Raw genomic sequence first — 24,754 nt, 5'->3', positions numbered from 1 at the left:
TTCATATGCTATATTATCTGCTTCAGTCTAATAGCATAGGTCCACAGAACCTGCAATGCAATGCACAAATAGATTTGTTTGTCTTCCATCTGAAATGGGCTCTTGCCCATGTATCCATTGCATAGTAAGTGTGTATGGGATAAGGTCACATGCTACATCATGTCCCCTGGAGTACATGTTGTCTGCTAAACCTCAACAGTGGCTCAGATCTGGTCTCTGAATACTCAGAAGCATCTCATGATGGCACCAGAGCCTGTACTACTATGCAAGGTTCTCCAAGTCTGATGGTGCTGCATGCCAGAAAAATCAAGAAATGTAAGCAAATAGAGAGTTGTCAAATTAGAAAGGTACCCAGAAAATAGAGAGTGTTGAAGAAGCAGTTGAAACTAGCTGGAAAGTCATGCAAGTACAGCAGGAAGCCCTGCAGATTCTTGTAGCTACAGAAACAAACCACTAGCTACAGATTAGAGCTGAGTACTGAGAAAGGAATACCCAGTTCCTGGTTTTATTGAAAATAAGCAGAACAGATCTGTGCTCAGCAGCTCAAAGTTAGTGAGGCGGTCTAAGATACCTGCCAGCTTCTTGGAGTGATGCCACCTATTAAAGGATCTACTTCAGTTTCCTGTGTTTGCAAGGATAGACCCCCCCCCACCAGCCCACACCATTCTGTGATGCTAAGGACAGACACCAAAGTACTTCAGAAGAGGCATACACCATAGCTTCTGGCTTGAGTAGAACTTGGAAACCAGTACTGGTTTTTCAAAACTGATAAGACTCTGGATTTAGAACAAGGGCAAAGTCCTTGTGCAGTCTATAATTAAACAATTTCATTCTTATTTTGAAAACAAACAAGCAAACAGAAGCTGCTTCTTGCCCAACAGTTCTAAAAACAAAAGCACTTGGGGAAGGACAATTAAAACAACGTAAAATGCTGCCAAAAGGGAAAATCCCAAGGCCTACACACAATCGACACCTTCCACAGCAAAATAATCTGCTCTTCATGATCCACTTGTTGAGCCTCCTGTGTGTTAAAACATGCAATAAAAGAAATATGTAACACTTCAGACTCTGCCTCCCAATAACAAAGTGCTATCTATTATTAATGTAGCCCCTTAACAGGCTTATAAAATCCTCAAGGTTCCTTTAAGACCATTTGTGGTTCCTGCTCTGCCTGTTAATAGCACAGGAGGCTACTAAGTTATCTAAATCCATTTACAAACATGTGCCACAAGTTCTCAGCTTCTGTTATCATGGGAAAAAAAAATATAAATACATTTTTAAAAACCCACAAACATTTTCCACCCTGCCCTCACATACAAGCTCTAAGTGATGCTGTATCCCCAACTGTACTCTCAAAATACAAGAAGGGATAATTAAGCAGCTTACAGAAAGGTCCAGCATAGGCTAGAGCAAGAAAAGTTTTACCTTTCAGTGACAGACACCTATTGAGCAATGAGCCTCTGAATCAGTTTCATCTTGAAGTTAGTGGAACTCTGACGGAGGTTCTCTGAGTGTTAGTAGCACTGAGCTAGGATCAATTATGTTGAGCAGTGGAAGCTACAAGACCACCTTTACAGACCACAAACTGGAAAAAAGCCACAAGATAGTGGTGGATCTGTTTGCCCTTCTGGGATATATCTGAACTGGTAATTCACCATGTCCATCTTACTAGAAATTCCTTCAGACAGCCACTTCAGACCACTTCTCTAACCTCCAGAAGTCTTCAGAACCCAACTATCACTCTACAGTTAATTTAAGATTAAAAATGCCACTACTTTTGCCAGAAAATATAATTAATTGCACAACTCAGAATATGCATATCTCATTTAAAACTCCATAAAACCAAAGAGCAACTCCTGTACTGGACAAAATTGTGTGTGGATTCCTTACATCAACTTACAATGGCCTTCAGTCATGTCTTTCCTTACCAAGGGCATGAAATGTCCACCTTCGTCCATACAAAGAAAGCAGTGATTGCTACATGTATCTGTGTAAAATCTCATTTAAGCTACTCTGTTCCTCAAAATTTTGCAGCAACCTTCTTCAGTCTAAAGCTTTTCCTCTTTGGTCTCAAGATGTTTCAGTAATTTCTTCTGTTATTCTGAATTACAACTACAAAATGTTGTCCTTTGAAGACTTAGATTTATTTTCTTGCCAAGAACTAAAAAGCAGCTGAAGCAAGCAGTTACTAAGTCAGCTCTCCATTAGGAAGCATCTGTGCTGGTTTCATTTTCTTGGCTTTCTGGGTGGGAAGGGATGTTTAAATGACAAGCATCTGGTTGGAAGGGGGTGGTGGGGGGAAACAGACAAACAAACTGAAAACCACAGTGAGGAAGACCTGCCAAGATTTAGTATAACAAAGCATTATGAATTTTCATCTCTAAGGATAGATTTAGGGAGTGGAAGGGCCTGAAATTCCCTTTTTAAACTGATCAGAAGTCCACAAGAAATTGGTGATAATGTTTAGCAAAGTCTGCCTGAAGAATCCCTCTCTCTTATACGAAAGAACTCCCACATGTGCTGTATCTTGACATTTCTAAGAATATCTTTACCTTTGCTCCTACACTAGAAATACAGTCTCTGTGAATTAGCGTCCATCATTAAGTGCAGTTAGAACTTGATTGGCAGAATTGTTCCCTTGGAAGGTGAAGAAATTCACTGTCCATGTACGTGCATCAGAGCTTAACAGGAAATCTTCAATGATGGCCACACATATCCTGATAACTGGCATACAGTTACCCAATCTTTGCACTTTACTGCAGTTCTTGGCAAGCATACAAAGAACTTGGTTTAATTGCTAATAGCATATTTGTCTTTGAGGGGGTAGGAAAGGGTTAATCTTTTAATGAAGCAGTTCCTACAAAATTGAAGTAAATAAAGCCCTTTGACTTGATAAAATACGAATTTCCCTTCAATCTGTAGTCAAAACAGCAAGAAAAACAATTTATTGATTTTGACTCAAAACAGGCATTGCTATTCCTAACAAGGGAACACTCTCTTCTTGTTTTTCCTGAGCAGTTTACAGCAGGATTACAGACAGAGCCCAGTAAAACTTGGTAGGAAGGCTCGCACAAATGGAAACTTCAGTTTCTGCTTTGATAGTAGGTCTTGGCCATGGTGTACAGGTAATGAAATAATTCCTTTTTACTGGGCCCAGATGAAGCTGTAATCTTGAGGTTAATTCAAATAAGAAGGTGGTAGGGACTGAATACACTAATGTCATCCAGCTGAAACATTCCTGAGTCACCTGCAAAATGTACACCCAACTGGAGTATAAAGAAGATTTAAATACAATGAGATGTCACGGAAACAAAGATTATTCAGGGGCAGCTCAATAACAACCCACACATCTCATTCAGAACATTACCAGTGAAATTTTACATTCCTACTGTGATTTCTTTTTCATCCTAACAAGTGCTTCTGACAAGAAAAGACACCAAAGGCTGTGAGCAAAGTACTCTTCTCCAGCCTGGTTCTGTAGTCTTCCCACTGCATAGCATGTGACTAACTCACCAGACACCATAAAAGAAACAACGACTCAAGGTGAAACAGCAGTTACAGAATCTGGCCTGAGAATTTTTCATATGGAGTATGTATATCATGAAATAGTCTTACCTCAGTAAGTGCATGCAGCTGTCCTTGATGCACACAGACACCCATAAACCTACAAGAAACAAGAAAAGAAAAGTGGTTTGGGCTTTCTTCCCCCCATTTTTTTCCCCTCCTCCTGTAAAGAAACTAAGACAAGGAACACCAGCTATGTCAAGAGAGAGGAAAGAAGGGAAATAATTAAAAAAACAAACCCCCAACATCCTCATAGATATTGCATATCACAAAGTGATTATTTATAAGTATCAACACAAAACAAAATCATGTGTCTACACTACAGTAATTTGAACTAGCAGTTGCAAGACAACACAGGAGACAGTTCAGACTTAAGATGGAGAGTTACTAACATGACTACAAGCAAAGACCAGCACAGAATAGCTCCGAGTTCTGTTTTAAGGAAGTTTAAGCCAAGTAATCCACTGCTGGTCTGTGTAAACAGAACATTACTTCCCTTTGTGTTTTGCTGCTTAAGCATAAAGATATTTCTTCCTATCCCATTTCTAAGCACTGAGGAAGAAGAGGGCAAGCAAGCACAGCACACATCCCATCCCCAACCCCCTAATTCCGACAGATGAATGGAAGCAAGCACTGATGGTATCCTGTACATACTCATTGCACTGAAGGTACCTACACCGCACAAAGTTCAGGCTCCTGCTGTTAACAGCAGTGATTGTTACCCTTGATTTTTCTGGAAAGCAGAGACAATGTGCTATACATTTAATATAAGAGGAAAAATTAGAAGCTCACTTCTACCACAACACAAGCTGAATTTGTATTAACAGCAAACATCTCCCATGAGAAAGTTCAGTAAAACTTAAATTGTATGCACTTTAGAGGCCTTCTTGCACAATTAAAGCTTTGATTCTTTTCAGATTACCTAATTTTCATATGTGTAATTTAGATTTTGCTCTTGCAAACAAAACCACATTGTCTGTCATTTCAACAACGTTCAGAAACTTCCACTTTGCAAGCAAGCAGAAGAAATGCATGACTTGGTTCAATGTGACAGGGGAATCCTGTGGAGCACAATTTGAAGGAAAAGAACCTTTTATATCCTCAGACATTTCCGAATTTAAAAACAAAATGATGCAAGACACATGTAGTACTAGTTCAGCTAAGCTGCTTTTGAAGAAATTAATGATCCTTACTGTTCTCTTGTCTAACAGCTGACTCGTAAATTACAAGCAGCCAAAGAAAGTAACAAAGGTAAGGTTCTTTACATAAGCTGAGCAGCAGAGGTCTGTTTTTATAACCAAAGAGGCAGCAGGACTTGTACTTGAACTTCTATCGGTTGCTCTAACCTCCAAAAATACTCCCTTAATGAAATACAGGAATTTTAATTGGAGAAACAGTAAAAGTCCCACTCCTCTTGTTTAATGATGAACAATAGAGCACAGCCAGGTACTCAGAGGAAGAAGACATCTTTTAGATAGACCATCTACTCAAATCATTGCTGTTTCTGAGTTCACTTCACACAGCAATTGCATATGGCCAACGTCATAAACAAGTTGACAAATTAAGCTTCCCAAGAATAAGAAATCCAGATTCCTTCAGAGCAGAAATCTGTTTCTTCCTTAATGTATTCTCAAAGTCTCCAGAGACATAAGGCATAGTGTTAGTAGATTTACAGGGAAACATGGGAAAAGAAATCCAAGATATGAATTTCATTATTAGACAGCTTTTGGAAGTATTATTTTCTCTTATATGAAATACAGTAATGACACAAGGTTAATCCAGTACTGCAGTATTAACAGTCAACAAAAATTAAGGCCAAGTAGTAAAAACCAACAATGTTTTCATCTACACATAACTCTTCCTTTGTCAAGTTGATTACTTTTAAATTAGGAATCCAGTGCATTTGGCTCATTTGTTAAATATTAATGCAGCTAGGAACTAATCAAAATTCTGGCTAAGTTAAATTTCTTGCCTCATCTTTACCGAACAGGAAAAACATCACTGTCACCCCATGACTAGCAGAATTTGTTTTTCTCTAACCTGTTTTGGTCAAGGGAAGTCTCAGTGGAAACACTCATTATCTTTGTGAACCTATGCTCAAGGCAGAAAAGACACACTAGTTCAAGTCACCATGAGTTTAAAAATTCTTAAACATTCAAGGTTTCTACTGAGAAATGGACACACATTTCTAACTATGAAACAGAAATTAAAAACAAAGCTCCATGTATGGTCTTGTGGGAAGAAAAAAAGAAAAGGGGGACAAAAAGATACATTCATAAATCCCACATATTTAGAAGTTATTATCCAGGAAAGAGAAACTAGATACACTGATAAAGACAGAATTAATGAGGTTTACAAGTAACATATTGAAACCATTTAAGCTTTGTGTCAGGAATCTCCATTTTCAGGCTCTGGGAAATACATTGATAGAATAGACCTCTAGTGATCCAAATTCCTGGAAAACTTCTTCTTAGCTGCTGAATCAAACAATAATAAGCTTCCTGGCTCAGCCAAGTACTGCTACACAACACTGTTGGAAAGCATTTCCACTAAAAGGTAATACATGCAGCTGCTACCAGGAATTACAATTACCAAGCGAGACTTAATGTAAGATTCCAGTTTTTGAGATTGCCCAGATGAGATTCCAAGCTCTGTGGACAGGAAGCTGTCATGCTGGTCCTATACAGCTGAGATCATTCCTGTTGGCTAGACCCACCGTCTCTAGAGCCAAAGCATGCTTGTAGGTGAACTTCAGCAGAATGCCTTGTCAGCCAAAGGTTACACTTCCTATAAGCATTTCTAGTTGAAAGAAGTTTCAATGAGCCAGTTGTCCACAAAACAGGAAACTATTCACAGATTCAAGGAAGTTTACTTTCAAGACAGTGTATCTGGCCTTATCAGAAAAGCTGAAGCACTTCCAAAGTTCTATCTAGTTGTTGGAAGTTTCCCCAGAATCTGCAAATATGAAGCACGCTATTTGAATCTGCTCTGCTAAACACAACGTTTCCACTACAAAATGCTTTCTAACAAATATCAGTGATGTTCAGAAGTGGGAAGACTCTTTCCATAAACAACCATCAATCTGCAATATCTGCTCTCTTAGACAAAAGTAAGAGAAAAGTACTCTGTACATTTCTTAGCTACCCTGCTTGCAATTCAGTGTGACTGCAAAGGAGAAAATTCTGGACAGGAAAGGAGAGATCAAGAACTCTATCATCATCCTACAATCTTTGCCTTCTTGACAAATCAAGAACAACAAATATCCAGATTATACAGCCAGTGTAGACATCCAGACACTAAACACATGCTTCCCATTTAAAGAACTTCACTGGGATACGTTCCTGTTCTATGCATAAACCTGGATAGCTACGCTCCAACACAAGCTGATATCCTCTGAAATCATACTACTTGTATGATTAAAATTTAGCAGCTTGATAACATTAAACATAAGAAATGAATCAAATACACCATTGCACAAGTCTCTCATATGAGCAAGTAACACAAAGCAATACATGGTTAAAAGACAAGATGCTTAATTCACAGCACGGACAATTACTGAAGAAGGAAGAGGAGGAGTAAGAACATTAAGCCTGCATCAAGACCTTTCTTAATGCTTTAGTTATGCTAAGTTTAAAATGTATTTCAACTTTTCTACACTTGTATTTTGATTCAAGGTGTACAGGTAATGCATGTCATCTATCCTTCCTATAATACATTGCCCACCACACATACACCCTCTCTTCTGCTGTCTCGTGCACAGAATGTCTAAAATATTCCTTCTTGATAACCAAATTAAACAGGGAGATGTGAAAGTGTTTTCCCTTTCTGGCACTGTTCACTACAGGACAAAGGATGCTAAACAACAAAAGCTATCTTTCTGCGTACTGTCATAAAGTCAATCACAAGTAATTTCACAAGCAGAAAGGTCTGCCAGGAGAAAACTGGACTAACACACACCATCCTCCCCCCCTATCTTCCCCACTCCCTCCAGTGCTGTGTTTCTGGGGTACTAGAGTTGTTTGAAAACAGATGAAATAAAATTCCCCTGGAAAGAAGTTCATGTAATACGCACGCTGCTTACTTATCTGTGTGTGTGCCTGTGCATACAAGAAGGTGGATTTAATCAGAGTCAATCTGCCTGCACACTCACTGCCAAATGCAGCAATACCTCCAAGTGCTCCCATGAGTGCACTTCAAGACATGAGCTAAGGCTTTCTGAGGAAACACAATGTTTTAAATGGAGTCCCCAAGGTACAGATCAAATAAAGAAATATTTTTTCATGGAAACAGTAGTGATATTAAAGACTGTAATTCTATCTCAAAATTGAAGATACACTAATGTAAGAGAGAGCACAGGAGACAGAGAATCTGGGTTAACACACTGCATTATTTGTGAAAATGAGAAAAACACACCAGAATGAAAAGATATCAAGCTGCAGCCCTAAGGCTCCCTCCCAGGTAGGACATGAGGACAAAGATTTTGTGAGTCCTTTCCAGCCCTATTTTCTGACTTCAGTTTGGCTTAAAACTCCTATCTATGGTAGCACATCAGCATTCAGAGAAGCAGCAAAGCAGTAAGAAACATTCAAAACATACACTAGACCTTTCATAAGCCTGATACCAGATCCAACCCATATCTTGAACTGCAATGTGCTTTAAATGGAACAAAAACTAGTAAGGCAATGAAGAAATGCTCCACACTTCTAGTTTCCCTAACCTCAGCAATTATAGTCTGAAAGTTGTTTGTATGCATATCTGTATACATATACAGGTGTATATAGGCACATAAGCAGGTAACATTTAAAAAGGGCAAAAATCTCCTCATACACATAGAGACTAGAAACAATACAGTAAATTATTTTAAATAACAAATAAAATGACAGATAATTAACACACAAAAGCAGCAAGCTATTGCCTACAGAAAGAAAAATAGAACTGTTTAACTGTGTATTATTAGTCAACAGAAAAATAAACTAAAACTAAAGAGTTTTCTTATTTGCAATTCCTGCAGAAATATCCTTGCTCTCTGCAGCAAGGGAACTTACCTAATAGGTAAGAAAAAGACTCAGTATTTTTTACCAGAGAATCAACTCTTTGAAGAGGTCTTAAATCATGCAATTTATAAAGCAAGCATAGATTAATATTCAAAACATATTATGCAAAGATAAACCACCTCTATTTAAGTAATTTATTTCTTATGTGTTCAATCGAAATACAGCAGAGCACACAGAAGAATTATTTTTTATTTCTGTATCAATCCTGTGTGTAATAATTGTGAGACCAAATGGAATTCCTTTTCTGCTTCATGCATAAATCAATCTAAGATTTTCCTTCTCCAAGACCATCTGTGCAGCACCATGGATTCCAAATAATTTGTAGGCTGTAAGGCCAGAAGGGACCAGTGTATCATCGATACGATCTCTCAGGCATTGCAAGACATTTAAATTTCAGCAATTACCCAGAGTTGAACACAATTGTTTCTGTTCTCAGCAATATCTGTGTAACTCCATTCAAGAGAGAGGGCAGGGCTTCACTAAGCTGCAATTAGTGCTTTTTGCCTGTCAAACTATCACTTGCCTAGTTTCCCTCAACCCTGCCTAAAATAAATATTTTAAATCCTAAGGCTAGATACCCTTTAAAATCAATAAACACACCATTGATGAAGAAACTGATGATATGTACTGACTTCACAATTCTGACAATGTCAATCCTTTTAAGTTATTCCTATAGAATCCTATAATCAAGCAGGTTGGAAGAGACCTCCAAGATCATCCAGTCCAACCTATCACCCAGCCCTAGCCAATCAACTAGACCACGTCACTAAGTGCCTCATGCATTCTTTTCTTGAACATCTCCAGGGAAGGTGACTCCACCACCCTCCTGGGCAGCCCATTCCAATGGTAAATCACTCTCATTGTGAAGAACTTCCTCCTAACATCCAGCCTATACCTCCCCTTGCACAACTTGAGACTGTGTCCCCTGATTCTGTTGCTGATTGCCTGGGAGAAGTAACCAACCTCCACCTGGCTACAACCTCCCTTTGGGTAGTCACAGACAAACCTTTCTTTTCACAAATCTTGCTAAAGAAACAGCTGTATCCAGGACCACACACTACTTATCTAAGGATTCTGATGGAAAGAAAATTATAGACATATATGACAGGTAATAATCCTGAAACCTAAAAAGCCAGATATCTGACTTCATTAGAAAACAAACAGAAGAGCTGAAGGAGTTGCTAGGAACTCACCTCACCTTGGATCTGAGAAAACAGAGTAATTACTGTTAGGCAACAGGTAATCTGCTAGGGAAGAATTACTACAACACTTGAATAAATATGCTGTGATAAACCCAACACAGTTTACAATGAGCAAAAATTTCATAGATTTACAGGTTTGGGGGGGGGGTTAAGGAATGAGAAAGGCATAGGTTAATGGAATGGTCCCTTCAGATAATCCAAATACATCTGATGCATCTGCTTACAAATGTTGAAGGAAATTAACAAGACAATGTTACACCTCAGTTCATGAAGACTGAAAGAGGACTTCAAGGATCAGAAAAGCTGGATATAAAGGATTTTATCAATCATTACTGTGTCTCTTATTATTTAACAGTCCTGTGAAAAAGAGGAAATCAGGTACTTCACTGCACCTCCACAACTTTTCAGTGTTGCTGCCTGAGACTATCAGAACAGATTCCAGCTGTGCAACAACAGTTTAGGCGAAAGTTATTTGGTGCTCTCTCATCACACCTTTTAATTTCTTGATGTTATGATTTCAGCTAATTATGTTAAATGCTTGTCATAAAAGAGTAACCAAGACTGAAATGATTCAAAACATGACAAGATACACATTGCAACATTTTGGATTTGCATGCAGTAATTTATAGCACAACAAGAACTATCTTTTTTCTCTCAAGAGCAGATAAATCAGATTAGTCCAACACCAATTTGTTTTCTTTGGTTCCTCTTATCCCACCTTGCAATAAGAAAATGCTAAAAATCAGAAAACAGACCTAAAAATACAAGGAAGCTACAGCACTTTCCATTGTTCATCTGCAAGAGTAGTAATCACAAATTATTTGAATGGTGTTAAATTTGGAATAATTGCTCTGCAGACAGGTTGGACTCAATGATCTACAGAGGTCCCTTCCAACCCCTAACATCCTGTGATAACTCATTAAGAGAAACCAAATTTCACTCTTTACAAATTTCCGAATCAGTAAAATTATATGGTATGAAAACATCATTTTCTCTGCAATAAATTACGTGTTACTGGTAAACTTGAGACACCAAAATTATATGGGTTTTCTATTCACTCAAGTCTTTTCTTCCTTCTTTTCTTCGTTAAATTAGAAGCTGATCTTAATACATTCCCAACAGATGCAGCTAGAATTTTAAAAATAGACAAATAAAAGAAAACAGGAAAGCTCTACTGAAGACAACATATCTCCATACAGTGCAGGAAAAGAAAGCAAGTATACCTCAAGATGTTTGGATGTGAGAGTCTATTCATAAGCTGAACCTCTTTCAGCATGTTTGCTCTGTTGCTGTTCAGTGTGTTCATCTTCAAAGCCATTACTTGGTCTGAAGTTCTGTGCCTTACCTGTAGGACACAAACAAAAAATAGTAAGGATACAAAATGCAAGACTGAAAACCCAGTTTCAGTACGACTAAATGACAAATGACTTTGTACGCTGATTTCTGCAGTCTTTGTGACACAGATTACTTTCTGTAAGCATGCTATCCAAATGTGAGAAAGTGTTTTGTTCTTCTCTTGCAACTGGTGATGACAGAAAGCTTGAAAAGTTGGGGGAAAAGTAAATCATTATCAGCGTTTTTAGAACAAGTGAAGGAAAACACCTATTTGTCCAGAGACAAAGGTTTCAGTTCCATGTCCTATGAAACTCACCTTCATTCCACTCATACCCCTTTTTTTTCCCCACTGCAGTGGTTGGTGTCATTGTTCCAGAGAAGATGTTAAGAGAAGACTTGCTGGTTACAGCTACAAAGCAGATTTCAGAGTTATTTAGATCAGGAAGCAGATTATACACTGAATGGACATGAAGCATTTCTATCAACCCCTGCTGCAAAGCAGAGAGGTTACTGGACATGGTATAACTCAGCCAAGGATATTAGTTGTGGCTGCAGACTGTCAGCATGAAAAAGAGGGTTTCTGTAGCACCTGCATAAAACCAGCATGCTGTTCAGAGCTTCAGTCAGAAATGGATGACTGTGGCCATTTCTAATGGTACTCTCAAAGTAGCCCATTTGTCATCAGCAAACAGACCAATATTATGTAGATGTGTGCTACTATTAGAAAGCATAAGGCTTGCTGGTCCCTCTTGTAGCTCTCTTGTAGCTGGGCATTGCCACATGCATTCTGCTAGTATTAATGGAAATTGTGTTACCACTATGTAATTCCCCCATCAGTACCCACAGCTCAGACAAAACGTGTTCTTCCCAAAGAAACCACAGCAAAGTCATTCATCCTTATGAAGACTAGTTACAAAATGTTTGTGATGCAAGAATTTAAAGCTCATTTAGCACAGAAATCTACATTATGCAGACAGACACAAACTACCTACATCTTAAACAACGGCAGCCTGCCTTCTTTTATTCCAGGAGATTCTACTTATCTTTTCCAATAAAATCCTTCTTTAGCAGTGTGCGAGTTACATAAAGAACAGCTGAACTTGTGATAAGCAGATGCAAGAAGAAAACTGGGTATGTTTTTCAGAGGTGAGGCTTACTGGTAGGTCTGAGGCAGCAAGAGATACCCATTTTCAAGTTTTATTTGCACACCCTACCTTCAAGAACAAGGAATGTATTTCAGCTAAACATTCTCACCTAGACACAAAGTACCACAAATTGAGCACGGTGATGTATTGGGAGGAAATGGTGTCGTATTTCAGATGTGTGCCTGCCTTAACACTTCCAAGTTGCTTATTCCCATCCTAGTTTCAAGCATAGGGTAGCACATTTAAGTGTGGTAAACAACATCGACAGACTGAGTAGAAAAACAGCCTACAGAGGCTGCTTCTCCTCTATCTCTCCTGTCCATGTACTTAAGCTCCTCAGATGCCTCACCCACAGTCACCCGGTAATCCCACCACAAGAAAGATCAGAGAAAGGACATGGAGAAAGATACAGAAACCAGCACTAAGAGCTGAAGCCAACAGCAAGTTTAGTATCATGGGAAACAGTGGCAATGCTGGCTTTAGAATAAACTGGTTGAACCACAGCATTAGTGCATTATAACAAGATAATCTAGAATCCTTCTGCACTCAACCTGTCTTGCCTGTTTGGCATGCTTATTGGTTTTAAGCAGGATGATTGCATGTTAAGTTGGAGAGGTTTCTTGTTACTTGTCAGGTTTCTTGTGTCTATTGCAATGCTTTCATTAATTTTTAACTCTACACATCTTTTGCATAACCAGCCACTTTGAATGAACAAACTTAAGATGGACAGGTCAATGACTATATGCTGACTTCTAAAACATGTCTTTTATCTATAGTTTAGTTTAGCAGTAATGCTTTGGCTGAAGAAAAGGAAAAAAAAAAAGCTTTAATAGACCTAAGAAAGAAAGATTTGTTCTAACAATGTAAATTCAAATAAAGAAAAAAAAAAATCAATTCATTCACAATATAAAAGCTTTGAAAGCTAAACCAGCACACTTCCTCTGGGAGGAGGGTTAGGAATCTTGGGTGCTGTGGTTGAGTAATTTGAGGTTTGCAGGGAACAGTAAAGAATTTGAAGGAACTTAACTCCTACAGACGAAGAGATGCTCAACAGAGCTTCCTCAGAAATCAGCTTTCCACTAACACAAAAGCTTCAAGATCTGCCAAAAGGGAATGAATAGTGGTAGAAGGCGAGCAGGAATTCAAATACAGTGTGGACTCAAGCAGCATTTACCTTCTTATTAACACTGCTAGCTACCTCTATTTCCTGCCCACTTCTAAAATTTGCTCTTTTCCACACCAGAATTTCAAGTCCCTTTGCTGTAGCATTTGGCTGGGGCACTAGCAGGCGTGGACTTCAGAAGGCTTTTTCCCCGTGAAAACATTTATTTGCACAACTTACTTTTTTTATATATGCTTCCAGTTCTATTCATACAGTAGTCTACGGATAGTCTTCAGATCACACCCTTTACTACATCAGACCTACGCCTGCATTCCTTCTATTCACACTTCCATTTATCTTACCTACCATCTACACCAAGAAGTACCCATTGTTTCATCAATACTGAGCTGAAATATGTCATTCCCATACTTTGCTTCAACTCTGCAGTAAAAGCAGAATCTAACATAGGACCTTCTTCCTCCTTCTCTGCTATTTTGTCTGATTCTAGATGCTCTTCTTGAGGAAACCTCAGAAAAGAGGGTGGGTTTCTGGAGCACTGTGTCCAGCATGCTTTCTGTATTTTCATGACTCATAAGCAAGAGGAAGCAGTTAGCAATTCGTGCTCAGTGGCATGACTGTCCACAGTACTAACGCCACATTCAGAGAAAATTGAGTTCTGATTTCTAGCCCATTCTGTCCACATGGGGTCTCTGAACAGCACTCAACATTGTGCCATGCTTTGTTTCACTTAAATGGACACCATAAGGCAGCACCAGCAATTTTATTTGAACTTACATATATTGTTCTGAGCTTGAAGGATACATTCCTGCTGAATTTGACAGAACAGCAAGTTACCTAATCAAACCAAAGGAGAGACGGGAAAACAGGGACTCATCCTCTCTTGATAGCTAACCTTTAAGCAAAGAGGAAGACGCAGAACTGGAGGTGAGAGGACATCTTCTCAAGAGGACAATATCCAATATTATGAATAAAATCAAATACCGGTGTATGTATTACAGAACACAATGCTAATCACTTGGAATATGCATAAGGCTAACTGTGTTCTCTCCTCTGAAGCACTGCTGGCAAACGGTGTTTCCATGGCATGAGCTGACTGCCAACAGGGAGCAGATAGGTCTCATCTTATTTTCAGTCAAGTTCCAGATTATCTATACAGGAACACTATCAGTTACACTACCTTCCATGTCTACTTACCTGTCAGTAATACCCTAGACAAAAGTTGTGTCCATTTTGGCATTCTTTACCAAAACCCTGTCAAATTGTTTAGTTTAAATCTTTCATCTCCTTTCAGACCACCTCTGTTCAATGAGAGCACGAAAATTACCTTTCGACCACCTGACTGCTCCAGAAGGAAAACTAGTAAATATTTTGGAAAAATCCCTGATCCAACTTAGCATTTCTTCACAAGTCAGTTGGCCTCAGGCATACGCCTGAACACTCAACATAAACAGGGATTCACATACGCAATTCAAACCTTTCACTCATGCAACTTGCAGACTACCATAAAGCTTTTAAAGCTGTTGACATTATTATTAATTAGGCTTCCTTGCATATCAGAGCAAGTAACCTTTTGGTGATGTCTGGATGATCATGTGTCTGCTTGAAAATATTCTGACAATCCCACAGCTGCTTCCCATGCTGCTTTGCACGTGCATTTGACTTCTCATTCTGCTTACGAACGTGTCTCTATCTGGGAGGTCACAGTAACCAGATATTGCCTCTGTTTTATTGCTGGCAGGCAGTTAAATTGGCTCTTTGCACCCTGATTCTTCTAGGATCAAAGTACTTTGCAAGTACTTTGACTTAGTAACAGCCAGTCGCATGGTACAGCCTGCTAGCTCACCGTGTCTCTCAACTGTGTTCTGATCCTGGACCTTACCCCTTCCTTTCTAAGAAAGTGAGATGTAGAGGAAGCCATGGATTCAGGTATAGAAACAGTAATATCAGGAAATACGAAGGAAATCTCAGAACAGTGATCAAGCTGGGCTCACATTCAAAAGAACTCATCATTATACCAACGTTTTTCCAAGTCCACATGAGGAGTACCCTGCAAAAACTGGTAGATTTAATTTTCATCTCACTGCTTCACTACAAAATATAATTAAAAAACACTAAATACCATTCAGATGATTGTTTATCAAGTCACATAGATACATCAGGGCTTTCTGAAAATCTAAATATTTATATTACTTCCACTTGACTGAACTTCTAATTAATATAATTTAATTGGTATTTCTTCCAACTTGACTGAAGAGAAGGAGCATTTAAGCAAGAGCTGAAATCTAGCCTGATTTCATCTTTCATAAGGCCTTTTTGCTCTGTACTATCTGTATCTTTCCAGGTGGCTTTGAAATAAGCATCTGAGTAACATTTTTTAATATTGATGTTATAAACCTGCAAATACAGCTCTTAGCTTTGTTCCTACTTTCCACTGCATTTTCATTGTTTTCCAAATCATCATTATGTGGCTGGAACTATTTCTTCCAAACCTGCATTTCATTGCTTTCCATTTCTTACTCACTTTCCTTTATTCTGGTATCCAGTCCCACTGTTTAATCCTTTGACAGATCTTTACTTATACAGCCTTCTACACAAAATCATGCTGCCTGTCCAGCACCATACCAATTTTTTCTTCATTCGTTTACAAACCGTAGTCTTCACCTGGTCATTTCACCTTCACCTTTCCTGCCATGTGTCCAAAGAACCATTTCAGAAGCAGCCCTCTCCAATCCAAACATATGACCTTCCCCAAGTTTGCTTTCTATTTCTGGGCTCACCAAATTATCCACAAAAATGCTGCACACATTGTTTTTACTTCTATTGGTTTACTACCCTTACACTCCCCAGTTTCGGTATTTCCTTCACATTCAGATTGCAACCTTCACGTTAATGACATGTACAGCAAAGGTCAGGTAGCTTTTTCACTTATCTATGCCACCCTCTATCAATCTCTTTTCTGCAACAATATGTATCTTCATTTGATTTGTGAGCATTTTCTCTTCTGATAACAAGAGATTAAGATGTTACCGTAGTTACCTTTCTAGGCTGTTTGCACTAGCTATGCTATATTGAGTGTTGAGGTCCACAATAAAGCCAGTAAGACACATGAGATGATAAAAATAACTATTATTAAAGATTGCATCATAGGACTCTACTAATGGACAGGGAAACAGTCCTGAAGCAAACCAGCACTTGGCTCTGATGCAAGACCTCTCTCAAAACCAGCCTACTTCCTTGCTGTGCCAGCAGAAAGAATCTTTAAAAAGAAAAACAAAACCACACACACGACTTACAGCCAGCTGCATTTTATTCAAATTCAACAGTCAAGTCATCATACACACACACACATATCTTGTGGAAGAAGGTATTGAAAGAATATGTAAACTCTGTCTGATTGAAGAAAGCTCCCTTTAATTGAGAAGACAAACCTGTTCCTCAGCTCAGATCACAGTATTTGCAAAACTGGAATCTTAGATATTTCTCTAAACATTAAAGCACGCTCATAATCCAATACATGTATCCACAGTAGTGATGCCTTTATCAAGTCAAAATTTCCACATTACTATGAAAATTTGCAGTGACAAATAGAAGCTTGAAATACATCAGTCCAGATAATATTAAGCTGCTATGTTGACACTAGGGAGTCAGATTAAGTTGTGGTTGTTTTCAGAGTAATAATGTATAATGTCACTATATTCTAACTTCTTGCAGCAAGAAAGAAGCCTGCCAAGTATAGCAAAACTTTGCCAAACCAAACTAGCCAGCATGTGTTGCAAGAGCTTTAGTCCAGGTTCAGAAGACATACAGAGAAACCAGGCATAAAGCAAAACCTAAAACTTTTTAAAAGCTGGCAGTAACAGTGACTCTGCTACTTTTTAGTCATGAGAAATACACAAAAGAATACAGAGCCTTTAAGATTGTTCCCTTAGTACAAAGGCCTAGTCAAAGATCCTACTTCGATAACTTTAATAACTTATACATCACCAATTCAACATTGTAACAAGCCTGATTACTACAGTATATTCCACACCTACAATCAAACGAGTTCTCCAAATTTTTTGGCCCAACTGCAGTGAATTTATAATTACTGAGACAGCAGAACCATTGATACTTTGCAAATACATTTGTGTGTGCCCAAACCCTGCTGAATTTTTCTTTTGTATTTTGATTTTCTCCATTGCCTACAGTAATGTAGAACCAGGGCCCAAAATACAGCATTCATTTATTTAAAACAAACCATTTTTTGATAGGAATATGTGCATAGCTTTCTGCCCTTAACTTGATCTCAAAGAAATCATAAAGATAGAAAGAGACCGTGCTTTTTCTCAGAATAAGACTGGAAATTAGAAGACCATTTTTCCACGCTTTAACATTAAATACAAACAGGCACAGCCAAGGTAGAGAACTTCACTGACTGTAGCCACTTGAGCAGAATATATTCACATAGATTTCCCTCTGCAATACTAGAGAAAGAGCATTGACCCACCTCTTCCATACTAGGCAAGAAACGCAGAAGAACATCGTTATACGACACAATATACCTCAGCATACAGCTCAACTACACACTTTTTGCCAAGAGAGAAAAAAGAAATACTCAGTTTGAAGTGCAGAACTAGAAGCTTATTCTTCATTTTTAGTGTCAGCTATCACTGTGAGCTAGTAGCAGCAGCTCTCTGAACATGGGCATGCTACTTCACTTTCATTCCCTCTTTACCAGTATCTATAAAATGGAGATGACATTGCTATCTACCTGTCAGGGAAACTGGAAGCTTGACAACTGCAAATTACTATTGTAACGTGTAAAGATAACACATAATCAGATACTGTACGTCCTGTGTCCTTATTTTCCTATTTAGTTTTTAATATTTATGGTTAAATATTTCCTGTGTTACTATGGGTTTAATTTTTATGAAAGATTAAGACACCTGCATAATTTGCAGATGCTTTTCAAGCAAAATACACTCCAGGCTGAGTTTTCCTGACCTATAATAGCACCTTCAGTCTTTTACAGTATATTAACACACTAAGCATACAGACCCCACACTGTACTATGTCATCATTGCTATTCACCAAACATTTGTTGGGTTTGTTTTTATAAAGCTATATGGGAACCTTGGGAGGTTTATTTTGGGCAGAAAAAAAAATCCTTACATTTGCTTCACAAATCTTTCAGGTAAATGTTACCATGGACTAGTAAGGAAGTTCATCTAACTTTCCAGACCAGAGTCCACTGGCATACAACTATTGCTGCTATAGTCACGGTTAGAGCATTAAGCCCTGACGACCACAACCACAAAAAAGAGAGCAGGGAGTACAGAGGAGCTGCATTTTACTTATTTGAAGATACCTATTCTGCTATAGATTGCTACATTTAATCACTTTCAGGCTATAGACACAAAGGTAAGTTCTAATTAGTTTCTTGTTATTTAAGCCTTAATGGAACTGTTCTTCCTGAGAATTAAGTTCTCCTAGCAAAACAGTAGCTAATTAAATACACTGCAGTTTGCTTTGTGCCTCACCATTGCCAGTAAAGGCTGGGAAGCACAAGGATTGGATTTGCAGGACTTAATTGCAGGCAGCTGATGTGGAAGTTACAAACTGTCATTAGTAACTCACTGTTAGACCTATTGTCAGCTCGGGATTAGTTCATAAAGCAATGCTGTCTCAGTGTCGATCACTCTAGCGGATGTTTCATAGCTCTGTCCCCTTCTCAACCCCTAATCCAACAAGAGAATCCAACAGAAGGCCCCATCCGTGCAGAGCTGCGCAGAAGGGCCACGCAGCTCCCCCAAAGTGCTCTCAGACTGCAATGAGCACGGCAAGATCCGAGTCAGCAGCCATGGTGACTGCCAGGCTAACAGAAACCCTATCATACAGATTTTGGAGTTCTTTTCCCTTATTATTACCACGGGCTATTAAGGAGCTCTGATGCTGTAAACATCTTTTTTTCTGTTACTGCCATTAATAATAATTTGCACTTCTCACAGTTAGATTTCATATTAATCAATAACACATTCTCCAGATATGGGCAGTGAAATCCACCATGGAATACTTAACCTTCCTCTCCTCCCAACATCAGTAAGTAGGTGTTCAGAGAGGTTCGTCACAATGTTATTCAGTGATGCACTCCCGTTCTCTAGGCGCAGCTCTGTTAATACTGGGCACAGGCCAGCACGGTTATTTGAAGAACAGTAAATCAGCACCTGTCTCTCAGTATCAGCTATGAATGAGCTTACACAAATGTGCACGTTTGCCAGCTGGCAAAACACAGAAAATCCCAGAGCTGCCAACCCAGCACATCTCCATCTAGAACATAAAACTAAACAGATCATTTAACTGTGCTTGAGAAATTATTATGGAAAACAAGACAAAAAGCACACAAACATTTCTGTGCCAAGGGAATCTGGCCACCTGCTTTGTCCCTGGGAAAGTGCACAATGATACTCAAACTGACACAGCTTTTCTTCCTGAAGAAAATCAAAAGCCCAAAGGACTCTGAACTACAGAAGTCACAGTACTGAACAGAAAATCCAACCAGGAAGTAATCTCTTATTGCAAGGTTCCATTTGCTCAGTATGAGACCGTCTTTCTTGTTGACAGAACTTGAAAACATTCTCTCTGTTTGTGAGGACAACAAAGACTTACCTGAGATATTCAATGTATCAGCTGCTGAGCGAGAGTTAGAACAGGCCAGTGAGAAGTATAATTCAAAATGGACAATTTTATATTATTTTACACTAACTTATTTTGACCAAGTATTCTTTCAGCATCAAGAAGTAGTTCCTTCAGGAAGACATTCTTTACAGTGAGGTGGTAAAACACTGGCACAGGTTGCCCAGGGAGGCTGTAGATGCTCCCTCCTTGGAAGTGTTCAAAGCCAGGTAAGATGAGGCCTTGAATGACCTATTCTAGCGGGAGGTGTCCCTGTCTATGGTGGGGGGTTGGAATTAGATAATCTTTGAGGTCCCTTCCAACGTAAACTGTTCTATGATTCTAAGTTTGCTTCAGTGATTTTTGTTCTGCTTTTCTACTACAGAAGCAAACTCTTCACTTTAGGAGTATGATAGTTCCATCATGCCTTCCCAAGATTTTTCTTCAGCAGAGAAGCTGGCTGACCAAACCAGAAAAACATACTGTAAGCCAAACTCTTTCCCCTGATTTTTTAATTTTATTTGCTTCACTCAGTGTAGTTTCATTATATTTGCTACTTGGTGACAGCTTGTGAGTCACTCTCTTTATTTCCTCACCTGGTATTGTAAGACAATTATAACACATCTATCTAGAGACTTCTAGCCAGAAAATAAATAAATACACATCAGGACTTATTTTGGATACAGATGTAAACAAGCCTTCCATTCTACTTTGTGTTCCAAAATCATTCTCAATTCTGCAAATGCAAGAGTGCCCTGCAAGTGAGACAGGTAATTCTGAATTTTTGTCATACTCACACACAAGTGGAGATGAAAAGAGTACTTTGCCCTGATTGTTCAATCCATAAAGAACAGTAACACTCATGAGGTTTCAGTTTCTGTATTAACGATCCATTGGCGTGACGCCTATTTATTGCTACTTCTCCACACAGCCTATGCCCTATAAAAGCACTAGCTAATTAAGTGACAAGGACTAAGATGACAGCAACTTGGCATATCAATAATCAAAAAGTCATTAACAAGATGAAGACAACTCTATGGTTTAGTGGATACCATACAAATCATCTTAGCATTAGGCAGAAGGGCTCCAAAAGGCTGATACTTCACACATGCCTGTATGACAAATCCAACTTCTAAGAGTTCTGCTCTGACTAAGAAAGCACCAGCATCCTCACAATTTACATCTCATTTCAGCTACAGAATGGTGCTTCTTCCTATTCCTAACAAGTATCAGAGTAGAAAGAGGCTGATTAGAACCACGTAATTGATATAACTCAAGAGCCCAACATAAGTTTCCAAGTTATTCCAGCCTTCTCGGACAATCTATGTAATATACAGAGTGACTATGTTTCCAAGCAAAGAACTAGCAGCATGTTTTAACACTGTAACTCCATATAAGAACCCTCAAATATCTAACTGCCTGGGGCATTAGTTTCCAAAATAGGTGGTCTTAAACTGTTGGTACCTGTAAGTTTCTCAACACCTTGCCAAGCTTAATCAAGAACATTCTGAAAAAACAGGATGGCTACAAATACCATCAATGACCCAACAGGAGAGAAAAAGGCAATTTCTGTTTGATGAGGCTGCTTCCACAGCCTTTTCAATTTTTAACATGAGCACAATTGCAACAGCTTCAAACCATTGTGCCTTATACTATGCCTTTTTTCACTACACTAAAGAGTACCTTCAAACAACTCTTTTCTCAATGAAAGGCTGTTTAAGCACTGCAATGACATTTTTGATACACTAAACACATTAAGACTGAATGTGTTCATTGACTTTTCTAGTTACTAAACCAATTTTTTGTTTATTTCTCTCCATGTGTTGACACCAAGCATTACAGTTCTCCAACCTTAGAAAAGTCAAGCACTGAAAAAGTATTTAATGCATACAACTAGATTGTTTCCTAGAAATACTTCATAGGGTAACACAAAACACCTTTTAAGCCTATCGACTAGTGCCACAAATTTCAAGGATATTGTGTGATCTCACCTCTAATACTTGACAAAGTAAGAACACCTAGATTAGTTCAGACCCTCATCAGACTGCTAATTCCAGATGCAATTAAAAATGAGCCTTTCCTAGTGCAAACCTTATGTGTTCAAAACAACAGATGAGAGAGTGATAGAACTTTGAAGCTGAAGCAGTAAGGACAAAGAAGCACAAAATAAATTTGAGTTTTCCTGTGAAATTTCATATTATCAGCTGACCTTTACTTCAGTGCAGCCTTCAAAATATTTTAAACATGAATACCAGAAGTATTTCCTCATGAGTTATGCAGAAATAGTTTTGTTGCCCTTCAAATTTCTAAATCATAGAATCAGCCAGGTTGGAAGAGACCTCCAATATCATCCAGACCAACCTATCACCCAGCCCTATCCAAGCAACTAGACCATGGCCCTAATGAACTGTTCTGTTCCTTAAGACAAAACTAAATTATAACCATTCTGAAGAGAAAAGGTATGAGGAAAGCACAAATAAATGATGAAAAGCAAATATTTCACACTTCCTTGGGAGGTTTTTACCATCCCTCTATGAAGAGCTTCTGCCCTTCCAGCTCAACAAAGTGAAGAAATTGTTCATGCACATCATCTATCACAGGAAGTCACAGTAGCCTAATCTACTGCTGGAGGTTTTTCAGTCCAGTGTGGCTTATGGTGTAACCACTCCTCTCTTGCTCAGTAATACTGATTCTCCGGACATACCCAGGAGTCAGTATCTTCCATTGCAGCAGTCTCTACTATCAACTTTCAAGAATAGGTTGAGATTTCCATGAAGACCTCTGTTGACAAGATGCTACAAGAAAATTGAACCCTCTGTCAGTAATAAATTGCTAGTAGAGTCAATGGGACAGACGAACAGAACTATTGTAGAAAGTAATCAAACTGGGAAGTTCTAGCTATGAAAAAGGTAACAACAATCACCGAATCACACAGAATTAACCAGGTTGGAAAAGATCTTCAAGATCATCGAGCCAAACTCATCACCTAACACCTTCTAATTAACTGAACCATGGCACTACACACCTCATCCAGTCTCCTTTTAAACACTTCCGGGGACAGTGACTCCACCACCTCCCCAGGCAGCCCATTCCAATACCAATCACTCTTTCTGTGAAGAGCTTCTTCCTAATGTCCAGCCTAAACCTGTCCTGGCACAGTTTGAGACTGTATCCTCTTGCTCCGTCACTGGTTCCCTGGGAGGAGAGACCAACCCCCACCTGACTACAACCTCCTTTCAGGTAGTTGCAGAGACCAAGAAGGTCTCCCCTGATGATGATGATGCCTTAGATACACCAAAGGAGGTTCTAGAATCTTCTATAATGGATAGCTAAAGGACGAGCTGAAAAAGACTGCCAAGAACAGATTATTTACATTGAAGTCTGGCTCAGCTAAAGGTACTTTAGCAGTTTTCATAACATCCCTTCCTAGCTTTACATTAATTTTAAAAGTAGGTGACAAGATTTAAGCTAACAGTATAAATGTTTATCAATAGCATATATACATGAACACATAGGCTTCTGTAAGAAATCAGACTTCATGTCACAACCCACTACAACTAAAGACTGGCTAACGACAGCTCAAGATACAGTCGTACATGTCAAAGCTGCACAAGACAAGGAAGTTTTACACTGAGCTTGCAGAGGAACTGAGTGAGGCCTCCTCTTACTCAATATTCTGTGTTTACTTCCAGTTCACTGATGAAAGTTGATACTCAGAAAAATCTGAAACTTGCAGTATTATCCTGTTCATGTAACTTCACTAAGCAGTGAACACCACTCCATATTTTAGGTCCATCTAAACAAAAATTAACATAACCAAAAGGAAAATTTCACAAGAAACAAGGACGGAAAGTTACAGAACAGGAGACTCACTCTCACCAAACATAAGGCACTACCATGCTGTGGTAACAGCAAGTGATATGCATTATCAAAGAGTACGACACAAAGCAAAAGCATAGCTTTCACATGTCATTGTTAAAACCAAAATTAGGGCATACCAACTTAGGATGTCCACTTTAAAAAGAGAAAGACGTTGGAAAGACTAAAACCTACATTGCAAGAACTAGGTCATTCCCAGAGTGAAGGTGCGATGGGAAGGAGACAGAAATTCAGACAACTTAGTAGACTGAGAGGGTCAAAGCCTAACTTCATACAACTTTTACAGGGAGGAAAGAAAAGGTACTAAAAATACACTGGCTTATCTAAAATGACACAAAGAACTGGGTGAACAGGTAGGTCCAGAGACTTCAAGTTATATAGAAGTTTACAACAGTGAGGTTACACACTGAGCACTGGAATCCCCCCGATACTGTCTTTGAGGTCTTCAGAACTGAATTTAAACAAAACAGCAACAGGGTGGGGTATATGGTGTTGTATGTGGTGTCAATATATGCTGTAGACAAAATATGAGTTGCTACTAAGATATAATGACCTCTGATTACGGGGCAATCTGTATGTAGATCCAATAACTCCTTCCAGCCTTAACTGTTTAAGAACCCTGTAATGTCTTTATCTTTAAACATATAGTTTGAGACATAATGGGAAAAGTAAAACAAGAAAACAGACAATCATGCCAATAAAAAGAGACTTTTTTTTTGTGAAGTGATTTGTCTATTACCCTAAATTTTGTGCCTGAAGTCCTACGAGTTAGTTCCTCACTCAGTTGCACAGTTCTTACTC

The 24,754-nt window shown here is 38.7% G+C and overlaps 1 protein-coding gene across 2 annotated transcripts in view; it reads right to left on the bottom strand.

The window, feature by feature from the left end:
• TESK2 (testis associated actin remodelling kinase 2) overlaps positions 1–24,754 on the bottom strand; it is a 79,076-nt gene that overhangs the window by 39,522 nt on the left and 14,800 nt on the right. For both annotated transcript variants that reach the window (XM_064147673.1, XM_064147674.1), the window contains exons 3-4: positions 11,044–11,165; positions 3,616–3,664 (exon numbers count right to left, since the gene is read on the bottom strand). In XM_064147673.1, the coding sequence (XP_064003743.1) occupies positions 3,616–3,664; positions 11,044–11,165 (171 nt within the window). The remainder of the gene's footprint in view (positions 1–3,615; positions 3,665–11,043; positions 11,166–24,754) is intronic.

Source organism: Pogoniulus pusillus, chromosome 8 (genome assembly GCF_015220805.1).
Source record: "Pogoniulus pusillus isolate bPogPus1 chromosome 8, bPogPus1.pri, whole genome shotgun sequence".
In the NCBI taxonomy this organism is placed as follows: domain Eukaryota; kingdom Metazoa; phylum Chordata; class Aves; order Piciformes; family Lybiidae; genus Pogoniulus; species Pogoniulus pusillus.
Note: the sequence above shows the minus strand (reverse complement) of the source record. Positions and strands in the feature narration are given on the sequence as shown.